The sequence below is a fragment of the Rutilus rutilus genome (assembly GCF_951802725.1).
Source record: "Rutilus rutilus genome assembly, chromosome: 5".
NCBI lineage: Eukaryota > Metazoa > Chordata > Actinopteri > Cypriniformes > Leuciscidae > Rutilus > Rutilus rutilus.
In genome coordinates this window covers 13,242,622-13,255,749 of record NC_140213.1, presented here as the reverse complement: position 1 = coordinate 13,255,749, position 13,128 = coordinate 13,242,622, and the positions used below count along the sequence as shown (strand labels likewise).

Sequence of the window (13,128 nt, the reverse complement as noted above, 5' to 3'; positions counted from 1 at the left end):
TATGAACAAACTTCATGAAAGCAGCCCCAATGTTGGAAGAAGTTTCTATAAAATCTCAAACCGATGGGACCAGATTGTTTATACCCATTGCAGAATAGGCCATTCCAGGATGACGCTTTATGAAGTTTTTTAATACTAGGAGAAGATCCACCAAAATGTTCTTTCTGTCAAAACTCTTTATCATTGAAGCATGTTTTATTAAATTATGCCTTTATTAAATTTTAACCCTGTGAGAAACCTTTTTTTATTCAATTAACTCTTTTGAAGAAGTTTTTAACAAAGTTAACCCAAATATAGTTTTAGTTTTTTACAAAAATAAATAGTAACCTGATATAGTTTTACCATACATTTTTCTTGCCATGAAAATAGCCACAAACAAACAAAATGCATCAACCATTCATTTGGACTAATCACTTCCAAGTTCTCGAGAATGTGGGTACTTGTGTCTATCCCTAATTTGCATGTTGTCTTATGGTAAGATTTTGTTGTATTGACAGATGAACTGCAGAAACAGCTTATGGAATATAAGGAACAGCAGAGGAAGATGCAGGCTGACCTTGAGCAGGTGACCAAGAGAGCAGCATCACAGGCAATGATTTATTTATTTGACTTCTTTACTTTTATGACTTTATTATAAAAGCAATGATTAAACCACTGTAAGGGACAGCCATTTCCAGTTTTATTTAGCATTTGTCACTAGAGTGTTCAAATGGCACTTTTAAAAGTTAACAATAGTATTTAACTAGCCTCACTAGTCATGTGAAGTGGGTTGAATTGTGTATACAGTATATATTTCTGATAACAGGGGAGTGAGACCTGCAGCATGGATGATGTGCAGGTGATGGAGTGGCAAGAAATGGTTACCATGGTGACGGAGGCAGAGAGGGTTCGAGATCAGGGTCACGAGAAGAACGCCATGTCCTTCAGAATAAGCCACATCGAGGAGGAGAGAGAGGGTGAGGATGCATATGCTATACATTCACAAGTGTTTCAAAAAGGCAAATCATAGATTCTACATAAAAAGTAATGACAGCTGTTAGGTAGACAAAGCAGAAAGCATGATCAATTGTGACATAATAGTCCCCGGGTGCACGTGCATGTCTACATGGTCAAGTGTTGCAGGGTATACCAGTGACATTTTATTAGCTATATTAAAACCGCAGTGCTTTTTAGGTAGTAAGACTGAAATAGTATTTTCTTGTAAAACAGCCCTTAGTTGCTTTGACAGCCCTTTATTGTGTGTTTGAAGCGAGCCATACTTCGAGCACCTCAGTGGCTATGATGCCTCTCTTGTCTGTTGTTCAGTTCAGTGAACCACTTTGAGACATCTGAAACAAGAGTGAAAACCCACCAAGGGTCCAACTTCTTGAAAATTTTTGTAAGAAACACAAGCACATTAACATGCTGTACTTGACTGTACTTACAGTCCTGTACTGTACTTGCGCGTCCAGTGTCCTTGCTTCTATGGTGAGCAGCATGAGACCACACATTTAAAAGATGCGTTTCTATATTGTGTTGTTTATTATTTTGCTATTGCAAACATAACTTAGATTTAAATGAACGTTTTGGTGGAGCAGTCTTCATAAGCTTGAAACTGTAATTCATAAGTTTTCATCATTGATTTCATATAAATTTGACACCTGATTGCTTTTGCTCTGGTTTGTCTGTTTTGTTGGCACATCCCGCGATTCCCACCTCTCCCGGAAGGTCCGGGAGTCTCCCGCATATTGATAGCGGCTTCCTGAAGGCCACATATTATATGCAATATCCCAGAAATCGAGCGAGTGAGAGAGAAAGCCTGTTTCCACCTGGTATTAAGATGCTAAGTGGTCAGCCAAGACGCATTACCATTACTCCTGGTAGTATCACGTGTTTCTAATGCATTTTCTCTGACCTCTTGAGTTCAGATTTTGCAGGGGTGTTGTGCCATCTCCTGGAAATGAGTTTTTGCAGGGTGGGATGTCTGCGCAAGTGCGTGAAATTTGCTTACCATTTGTTTATTTATCCATTTGTTAACAGATTCTGTTGTCCTTACTTGCTATGAATTGTGAAAGAGGATAAACCCTTTACAAAAATGTCTGCGATATTTGGGTTTCTTACACCTGTTTTCACACTGGAAGCGTGAGCAGAATGCAAAGCCGAAGCAGCTTGTGCCCATTGTGCTTTCAGACTGGCATCATTTCTAGCGTGCAACCGAACTTTAGCTGACGCTTTAGTCCTCCAATCATTGTCAGCCTATCACGTTCTTTTGTTTACGATAGCAGCATTCGCTGCTGTGATATGACAATGTTCCCTCCTCCTACGTACTTATGCCATATAATCATATAACATGTTGAACAAAATAATTTGATATAAATGTATTGTATAAACTGTGTAGTTTGATATGATAAATTTGTTTTAGCATGTTTTTTAAGCTATAATTTAAATTGGTTGAACATGCTTACATTTACACACTGATGAAAGTCATATTAGAAACACATTAGACTTCACTTATATACTTTTATGTGAAAATTAAAAAAAAAATCATGTCAATCATGAATAATACAGTGTTGCTTTAACTGAGCGTGAGCTGAGCAGCAAAAATAGATTCTGCACGGCACTGCCGCTTCTACTCTGCTCCTGCTACACGCATCTAGTGTGAAATGAGCCTTACTGACATGGTGGCATGCTTAATGAGTTTCAAAATGTTTTTTTGATTACATTTGTTTTGTAACACTTCTCTCCCACCTATTGGCCCTGAGACCCTCCTCCTCCCCATCTCTGCCTCTGTTCCTGCTCTGCATGATGGGTGCAGCCACTGAGAACAGTTTCCCATCAGTTTTGTGCATGCAGGTTTCATTGCCTCCATCGTTTGCCCCTGTCTGTACTACCAGTAGTTTTCTGCAACTTTTCCTCCTCTAAGGAAACTCTGGCAGTACAGACGAGGCTGGCTCATGGGGTCCTGTCCTTCATCTGTCATTTTGTCTTCCTTTTTCCAATTACCTGACTTTAATCTCTGCACAAGTCTGTGCTATAAAATGAACCATTAGGAACTGTTCATGTGATGTTGTAAAGTTCAGGCTTTCAGCCGTTTAAATTCTGTGATCATTTACTCACCCTCATGTCATTCGGAACCCGTATGACTTTCTTGAAAAAAGAAGATTTTTTGAAAAATGTCTTAAGCCCAATTTATACTTCTGCGTCGAAACTCACGCCGTAGCTACGTCGTAGGCTGTGTGTAGCACGCGCACCCTTCGGCGTACCTTCACGTGCACCTCTCCAAAAATGTAACGACACGTCAATTCTACGTGGACGCAAGTGCTGTGATTGGTCTGCTAGAACCCCTCCCTTGGGTTTCACATGCTCCCTCTGCATGTGTAATTGCACGTCAACATGGACAACGACGCAGAAGTATAAATGAAAACCAACGCGTAGACTACAGCGTAGAGGGTCCGGCGTAGGTCCGATGCAGAAGTATAAATCAGCCTTTAGGCCTCACTGTATGTATGTATGTGTTTATTTATTTTGTTCATACAGTTACACTTAGTAGGGTATTTTTTTTGTGAACACCTTTCATGGAAAAAATATGATACAAGTTTGGAACAACATGGAGGTGAGTAAATGATGATAGTTTTTTTTTCCTCCAGACAATTCAGTGGGGTCCAGTTTTGTTGTTTATATTTATTTGTTGTGCCCTCTTATTGTCTGTTGGTTTAAAACCTGGTGCTTACTGATACGTATTTTCCACTAACTGAAACAGACTCCTCAAATTCTTTATAATTCATAATTTTGGAAATATTTGGGGGAAAATTGCAACTTGAGGTTTCCATAGAAAAATCACATGATGTCATCAAACAACACACTGCATTTTGCCAGATGTTACTGTTGCATTCAGTGTGAACTCGTCCTGTAGTCAGACTAGACCAAAATACAGCATTTTCGACAAATGAACCAGAAATGGGTTAGGCGTATACAGAAAAGTCATGCAGAAAAGTATAGTGTTTTCTCTCAGAATTGCTCATAGGCTTCTAAAGATGGATGTTTTAAGTAGCTAAAGACTTCAAGTGTGGGCTGCCATCCTCAGGGAATGAGAACAGCAGCACAGCCAGCTCCTCTAGAAAGTTTCCCAGCTGACATGGAGGGAGATAAATGTGGATACAATATGGAGTTTTACAGGAATTGTGACAGTAACTGTATGAAACTCAAAAGAATTATTGTTGTATAGAGAAGAGAAAGTTGAGTGTTTCTATCTGTTGGAAATGAAAAGACCCAGTACCCCCACCCTTCCCAACCTGACGGGGAGTGTGAGAGAAAGAGAAGTATCACTTCAGGTGATGTTTATCCACATATTGACCGAGACGAATTGTCATAACTTCTTAAAAATATCTTCAAAAACATGTTTATCATGGTAATTTGCACTTTAATTAATATAATGGCTTTGTGTGGACTTCTGTTCCGTAGTCATGCCTTGAAAACCGTGCTCCTTCCTGCTGCTTTCCGTCCCTTTACCACTCTCTGATCTGCACTAGAATTACCTGGCTGTCTCTCCTCAACCCTGATTTTGTACTCTGCTCTTAAATATATTTGATCCATTACCTTTGTCTTGTGGCACAAAACTGATTGAGGATGACTGGTTGTTTCCTGGCTGCTCCGATCCAGCATTAGCCAATCGGCAACAGGAAGTGGAGGAGGAGTTGGCCCAGGCCCATGGACTGAAAAGCAGGAAGCCTAAATATTTCACCCCACGCAGCCTGCAGGTATGAACTAAAGTTACTACATAAATTACATACAGATGAGTGACAAATTAAAGGAATATGTGTCTTAGTCAGGTTTTAGGCCACCACGTGCCGCCAGATTGACGCCGTCACTTTGGTATTGATTCCAAAAGCACCTGGATCCCTCCTACTGGAGGGATTGAACACCATTCTTCCAAAAGATTTGAACGAGCGTTTTGATGATAGTGCTTTCTGCCAGTCCAAAATCTCTCATAGGTGTTTAGTTGGGTTGAGATCCTGGTGACTGCAAAGGCACAGCATATGTTTTGCATCATTTTTATTCTCAAGTCATTCAGTGAATGCTTGTGTCCTGTGGAGGGGTGCATTGTCATCATGGATGAGACCACTCCCATCAGGATAGAAATGTTTCATCATCGGATAAAGCTGAGCTCTCAGAACAACTTTGTATTGATTTACAGTGACCTGTCCCTCTAAGGCAGTGTTTAAATTTTAAAACTCCATTGCCATTTTTATATTTTTTTCTAGTTACGCCAAGTTCTAAAACATTTTATTCGGTTGAAATTTGAGTTAAAAAAATAAATTATATATATATATATATATATATATATATATATATATATATATATATATATATATATATATATATTAGTGTATATATATATATATATATATATATATATATATATATATATATATATATATATATATATATATTAGTGTATATATAAATCCTTTTCCACTATAAAGGTCATGCACATTCAATGGGGGTGGGCTTTCTAATTTTGTTTTGGGCAATGAGGAGCCTTTGAGTCAAAAAGGTGACACACACACACACACACACACACCTACACACACACACACACACCCACACACCCAGCCATGGGTTCCCTCAGATTTAACTTTAATTTGTCACCCATCTGTATTTAGTCGCTTTACATTTTTGCTGTGTTGCAAAGTTGTAGTTTAGCAAAAAATTTAATTTAAACCATTCACTTGGCCTTGTCATTTCAAACTTGTATGACTTTTTCTTGACTTTTTTTAACAGAAAGTAGATGATTTGAAGAATGTTAATGCTGCTTTCTTCCATATACAGTAATATAATCATACAGTTACCAGGCTCTAAAAAAAAAAAGAAAAAAAAAAGGATTATACAAGTAGTCCATATTGACATGTGTGAAAAATAAGTATCTTCTGACACCATATGATTTAAGACTTTGTTCACTGAAACCCTTTCCCTTTCTCAAGTGTCATTCACATATGCGTTACATTCAAACAAAGATGTGCTGTCAGGGTTGTCAGTGTAGCCAAAAGTTATAACTAGGGGTGTGCAATGGAGACAATATCTGTATTTATAACAAATGCAAAATCATTTTTATCTGTATTTGTATTCGGTTAAAACCAGAAGTGGGCAGGGCTTTAACCAGAAGTTCATAGAATTACACTAGAATCCTGTTTTAAATATAATTATATTCCCTTCATTGTTGTCATTTAACAAATATACCTTCTATAACTCATAAAATAAATATTTTTTTATTCTAATTATACTTCTAATCGTCGGAGCTGATTGCCTCGTAGACAGTGCTCTGACATTTAATGCTGTTGCACTTCGGGCGACCCGAGTCCAAGTCCCAGCTCAGTAGCCTTTCCCGATAAATATTTAAATATCTTATAATTAAAACAATAATACAAAATGTTAAAATATATTAGAGTTATTCAATGGCCATGCCTCTTTTCAAATATGAGTCTTTTAAGTGTCTTTGAATTTGTTTTATTCTATGTACAATAGACAATTTGTCTCTTCATTTTAAATGGATGGCAATACTTTGTCTTGTCTGGCAACTTGATAAATACGTTTTGTGCGAATTGAACAGCTTCGAGGATTAAGATGAAATAACACTGTTGTGGAGTTATTAGCTACAGTTTTCAACTTCATAGATAATACAGTTCCGGAGTTGAAGTGTTGTAGCGCCCCCTTTTGGCATCATTTTACAAAATGTATGTGCATCCTCAGAAAGTCCTGGGGCCTCGAGTATAAAACGTTCGTGTGCAAAAGCTAGAATTTGCTAAGTATGCCAGAACCTGCGCAAAATTCCCTCTATAAAACCCAGTCAGCGGAAGATTGTGCGTTAATGTGTCTCCACCCCATCTCCTTCCCGAAATAACCATATATGGAGCTTTCAACAACTCGTTTTACTATGCATATTCCATCCATGTGATACCATATTTAATGGTGTAAGGCATTAAGAAAGTATATGAGATACAGACTATGTGCCGGCACATTACATTACAAAAAATCATTCCGTATTCATGCCTTGTTTTAGAATAAATAAATCAAAAGTGTATAACATTTCAGAGAACGACCAATTAATTAACTTGTATCTTTACAATACTTTGACAAATCAAAATTCTTGTGACAAATTTTTGTCAAGAGAATATGGGGAGCATGCTTAACCCATGAATTATAATTTCTTAAAATAATTTTTAAAAACCTGTTTGTCATGGTAATTTGCACTCTAGTTATCATGATGGCTTTGTGTGAACTTCTGGTCCATGTCATGCCTTGAAAACCAAATTTGTAATGCGTGCTCCTTCCTGCTGCTTTCCGTCCCTTTACCATTTTCTGATCTGCACTACAATTACTTGGCTGTTTCTTCTCAACCCTGATCACTGAGAGATAGAGAGCCAGAGAAACATGTCATGTATCAAATCGTAAAAGGTATAAAGGACATATCAAGTAGTAGAAAATGTGTATGATTCAGCCCCTTTCACACAGCGCGATACGATAGGATAAGGATAAACTTTATTTGTCCCCGAGGGGAAATTTGTCCTGGGCAAAGTGCTACAGTACAACACACAACACAATACACAACACAAACAATGTATACACAGCACACCAATGTATGAAAAATAAATAAAATACAAGATAAGTAAAATACTTAACGCATTTAATTGCTACTGCTAACGTGTAAAGGTGCAAATTGCCGGGAAATTGTTCTGTGTGAACGCAAACACGACGTTCCAGTGTTATCCAGCAAATTTGTCTGCTGAATATTTTTCCTATTATTCGGTACAATTAGTTTTAAAGCCATTATCCGTGCTTTTACGAATAAGGTATTTGGCATCGGGCACATCCTTAGTTAAAAAAAAAAAAAAGTATTTTAACCAATCTTGAATCTCAAAGTTTGAAGATGTGGAAGAATGAAAGAAAGCCATACAGGTTTGGAAGGACTTGAGGGTGAGTATAAATGATGACACAAATAACTCTCTAATTTTTAGCTTTTTCCCCCACTCACGTAGAAGTAATTATTTGTTCATTTTAAAGAAGTGGTAGTAAAAAAATTTTTTTTTATTTCTTTCTACAGGAAGACTTGGAATTTCATAATAGGCAAGACCCGATAGGTCCCAGTGATTGCGATGTGAATGGAGAGAATATGGGTGGATGGTGGCCACAGCACAGTGCTACAGATACAGGTGTGAAACTCACTAGACACTGTCCGTGTTCTAAATGTTTGATCTGTGCAGTTTTTGGTCTTGGTTTGGTCACACACCAGTATGATGACCTTCCTCTTTTTACCTCGGGGCACCAGCCAATGCATTTCACATTGACATTATAAGAATGATTGTCCAAGTGGATCATATTAAATGTACATATTAGATTATATGTACATTTGGAGGGATTTACCTTCTTTCATTAACCATTTTTTCCATTCCAAACAAAGGTAACACTTTACAATAAGGTTCATTTGTTAACATTAGTTAATGTATTAACTTACATGAACTAACCATGAGCAATATATTTATTGCTGTATTTGTTCATCTTTAACGTTAGTTAATAAAAATACAGCAGTTCATGTTGGTTCACAGTGCATTGACTAATGTTAACTAATGCAACTCTTGATTTTAATAATGTATTAGTAAATGTTGAAATTAACATTAACAAAGATTAATAAATGCTGTAGAAGTGCAGTTTATTAATAGTTCAAGTTAACTAATGAACCTTATTCTAAAGTGTTATCCAAACAACTAACTTATTATTTATTAACTCACGTTAGCTATACAGTGTCTAATGCAAATTAGAAAATACACATTTAGCAGATGCTTTTATGTGTGTTTTTTTTTACACCAATTCAAATCAGTGGTTCTGAACCTTTTTGACTCAAAGGCTCCCAATTTTTAAAATATTTAATCTGGTATTTCTGCTGTAATTATAACAACATCATTAAGGTTTTTATTAACAGGAACTAACAACTATTAATTGATGTATTCAATTAATCATGATTCTGTGTTAAGCCCGTGACACACTAAACCGACTAGTGACGACAAAAGCCTACTGTGTTGTTGTCTCACATCTCTTGCGTCTGGACCACAAAGTTGCACTTTAACACATTGCAAAGTCTACAGCCAGCGGCCAACTAACACATACTCTCTGTGCCTACATGAGAGGAAATAACTGTTTATACCAGCAGCTGGCAGTAGTCTTTCAAAAAGGGAAACTGAAGCTGCAAATGTACAAACCGTAAACAAAGCAGCGCTTGCTTACCATTTTGAATATGAATCAGGTTGAACAATAAGTCCTTACTTTCTTCATTCCAGATGGCCATGTCATTATGAAAATATTTGCGGAATTGGATTGCTAAATTAAGATTATCCATTAATTCTTCTCAGAGTGATATCTCTCTATCTTTTGATTCTGCTTGATTTTTTGGTTGAGCATCCACTTTGCTGGTGATGTGCGTTTTTGTTTTTGTGTTTGTTAAATATTTTGCTCAACACAAAATAAAGAATGATTGGTGAAAGAGAACTAATGTAAAACATATAAATCAATACATTCACTTTATTTGTCATTATTCACGTGGATGAACTTTTTGTTTGTTTTTTCACTTGTTTAGATGGTTTGAGGTCTGTTGTTGAGGAGCTTGAACTGGAGAGAAACCAACTACAGGAGCAGATTTTGGTCCTTGAGAAACAATGTGGAGATCTAGAAGACCGTCTGCAACTTCAGGCTCGCATTGAATTACTACAGGTACACAGAAAGTGTTTGGACTGTACGTATTAAGGCACTATCGTTATAAGTGTCAGCAATTACACTGCTTGCCAACTGACCTTTTGCTAAGCCCGCTTTCTCGGTTACTGCTGCTGTAAATCATGCAGAGAGAAATTACTGGATTGAAATGCCTTAAAAATAATTAAATAAAGTGGAAATGAATCATGCCTAGTCACTTTAGTTAACTTTCTATAATCCGCGCAGAAGCGATTCGTCCCATCCGATTTAATGAAAGACAAGTGTAATCATGATAATTGATTCCAAAAATCAGTACCAAAGTTGTCCAAACGAAGATGTGTGCTCTCTGTTGATATACAGTAGTTTTGTTTGAGGTATAATTTAGAACAGTGGTTCCCTAACTTTTTAGTGGCGTATCCCCTGAGGCATTTAACATTCTTCTGCGTACCCCGTCTCTTCCACTTAGACTGCAGTCACAGCTTTTCCATTAAGGCAGTGGTTCTCAAACTGGGGTACGTGAACAAAATGCTGAGTTTTGACCTTCATTTAATTCTAACCCACCTTAATGACATTAAAACTGCAAGTATTTCTAGTAGGTAAAATGCAGTAAATACATGACATCCAATCAAATTACCTCAGCAAATCGCAGTACGTTACTGCCGTTCTCGACAGTGTACCTTTGTAAAAGTGGGGATTTAGCACTTACTAGCATGAAGATCAAAAATAGACACTGACTGTGCATAGAGATCGATTTAAGATTCAAACACTCTTCGATACAAAAACATACCCTGTGTGAGTTCTTGTTTTTAACATTGATCATATATTATACGAGCAAGAATGCAACGTTTCTGAATTTCCACACGATTGCAAATGTAACATTGATTTTTTTACAACAGTTCAGGAAACGAAAAGGTAATATTAAGCGATGTTCAGTTTAAAGAGTATTTTTTGCTCATTTTGCAACAAAATAATAGTTCCAACGAAAGCCACAGCAGAACTGCAACACACACCGGTGTTTTCATGAACGAATCTTCGGCTTTGAACGAATCGTCAAAGTCAATGATTCAATTACCTATTCATACATACAGCCACTTGCTTCGTTACTAAATGAATAAATGATTCACTCATAAAGACAGTGACTTAACCTACCAGTGGTTTTAGTTTAATATTTAAAAGTATCACTTTGTTTTTACCATCATTGCATATTTCTCGATTGAAGATTTGTTTAATTTTGTAATTATTATTAGCATTATGTATTTTATAAAGGTAAAAAATGCGATTTAATGGAGCAAATATTGTCTCTTAATGGTAAAGGTGTGACTGCAGTCTAAGTGGAAGAGAGGGGGTACGCAGAAGGATATTAAGTGCCTCAGGGGGTACTCCACTCTAAAAAGTTTGAGAACCACTGCATTAAGGGATAATATTTGCCCCCTTAAAGGGATACTCCACTTTTTTCGGAAATATGCTCATTTTACAACTCCCCCAGAGTTAAACAGTTGAGTTTTACCGTTTTAGAATCCATTCAGCCGAACTCCGGGTCTGACGGTACCACTTTTAGCATAGCTTAGCATAGATCATTGATTCAGACGAGTCCAGTAGCATTTCTTTCAAAATGACCAAAGAGTTTCAATATTTTTCCTATTTAAAACTTGACTCTTCTGTAGTTAAACCGTGTACTAAGATCGACGGAAAATGAAAAGTTGCGATTTTCTAAGCTTATATGGCTAGGAACTACTCTCATTCCGGCGTAATAATCAAGGAACTGTGCGGCCGTACCATGGGTGCAGCAGGCGTAGTGATATGACGCAGCGCCTGAAAATAGTCCCCAGCTCGGTAACTTCTTCCAACGTGACCGGGACTAAGTTTGTCTAACCTATTAGACCTATTTTCAGGCGCTGCGTCATATCACTACGCCTGCTGCACCCATGGTACGGCCGCACAGTTCCTTGATTATTACGCCGGAATGAGAGTAGTTCCTAGCCATATAAGCTTAGAAAATCGCAACTTTTCATTTTCCGTCGATCTTAGTACACGGTTTAACTACAGAAGAGTCAAGTTTTAAATAGGAAAAATATTGAAACTCTTTGGTAATTTTGAAAGAAATGCTACTGGACTCGTCTGAATCAATGATCTATGCTAAGCTATGCTAAAAGTGGTACCGTCAGACCCGGAGTTCGGCTGAATGGATTCTAAAACGGTAAAACTCAACTGTTTAACTCTGGGGGAGTTGTAAAATGAGCATATTTCCGAAAAAAGTGGAGTATCCCTTTAAATTGATTTTCCAGTGCTTTTTTTTTTTTTTTTACTTTATAAATACCTTTATAAAATAAATAATGTTTGAAATAAAAAATGTTTAATAGAGAAATATGTAATGATAGTACACTCTTGTACAATCAGAAAAAAAATATTTGATTTAGAAAAAGAAAAAAAAAACCTCTGTTTAGCTTCTCAGGACAATATTGTACAGTAATTGCTACAACATTTACCATATTTTTTTATCATCTCTGTAAATTTAAACTTAAAACTATCACAGACCTACAAAATCATACAACATAATAGGTTGACAGCAAGAGTTGCCCATGTGTGTTTTGTCACTCATATTTTTAAGATGCAGAGGCTTATTGAAAGGTCAGTTTCTGAATATTTTTTTTTTACACCTTGTTGAATCTTTGTATGATGTATAATTTGATTGCCAGTTAATTACCTGTATATTGAGTGAACTATATGCAACACTCCTCTAACGCAGGCAACGTTTGGTTTAGATGAAGGTGATCAAGCATTGTCCACATCTCAGGTCTGTTTATGTTTGTGTAAGCTTCCAAAAACACGTCTGATCGTGTAACCTTCTCTTTGTACTCATCACCGTCCTCTTCACACAGTAATAAGTGTGCAGTTCACAAATAGGGTGTGTAGTGATTTTTAACAGTTTGAGTTAAGCTAGGGCTGCACAAATAATCAAAAATATAATTGTGAGTTATGTTTTTGGCTGCCACGATTAGCTAATTGTAAACCGTTATCTTAAAGATTATAGCATACTATTTAGAACTAATCCAGTTTTTGTGAGATTGTGTACTTTGCTCACTTTCAGTATAAAATTCAGTTTGAATTTTTTTTCTTATCCAAACAAGAGGACCAATAGCTGCGTTTCCACTGTCGGGCCAGGGCTGGGCGTGCTATTGCGTGCCAGGGCCAGTTTGTTTCTGGTCCCGCTTCGGATGCCACGATGCCATCAAACGGTATCTCTGGTCGTAATCAGTCCTTCACTGACCAATCAGCGTTCATTAGCAGAATGCTAGCGTGTTATGGGCAACAACAACTCAACCTGTAAGAAATCGAAAGGACATAAGTACTCGTTCATTCAACTTTCGACCTATAACCCATGTTGAACTTGTAAAACCTACAATCGAATCT

At 37.0% G+C, this 13,128-nt stretch overlaps 1 protein-coding gene across 9 annotated transcripts in view; it reads left to right on the top strand.

Annotated features, from left to right (window-relative positions):
* LOC311290850 (uncharacterized protein) overlaps positions 1-13,128 on the top strand; it is a 43,585-nt gene that overhangs the window by 7,398 nt on the left and 23,059 nt on the right. For 3 of the 9 annotated variants that reach the window (XM_084409560.1, XM_084409559.1, XM_084409558.1), the window contains exons 7-12: positions 498-589; positions 806-956; positions 4,639-4,736; positions 8,078-8,186; positions 9,605-9,738; positions 12,464-12,511. In XM_084409560.1, the coding sequence (XP_084265686.1) occupies positions 498-589; positions 806-956; positions 4,639-4,736; positions 8,078-8,186; positions 9,605-9,738; positions 12,464-12,511 (632 nt within the window). Of the gene's footprint in view, positions 1-497; positions 590-805; positions 957-4,593; positions 4,737-8,077; positions 8,187-9,604; positions 9,739-12,463; positions 12,512-13,128 lie in introns of all 9 variants that reach the window. The other 6 variants (XM_084409564.1, XM_084409562.1, XM_084409563.1 and 3 more) reach the window with 4 other exon arrangements.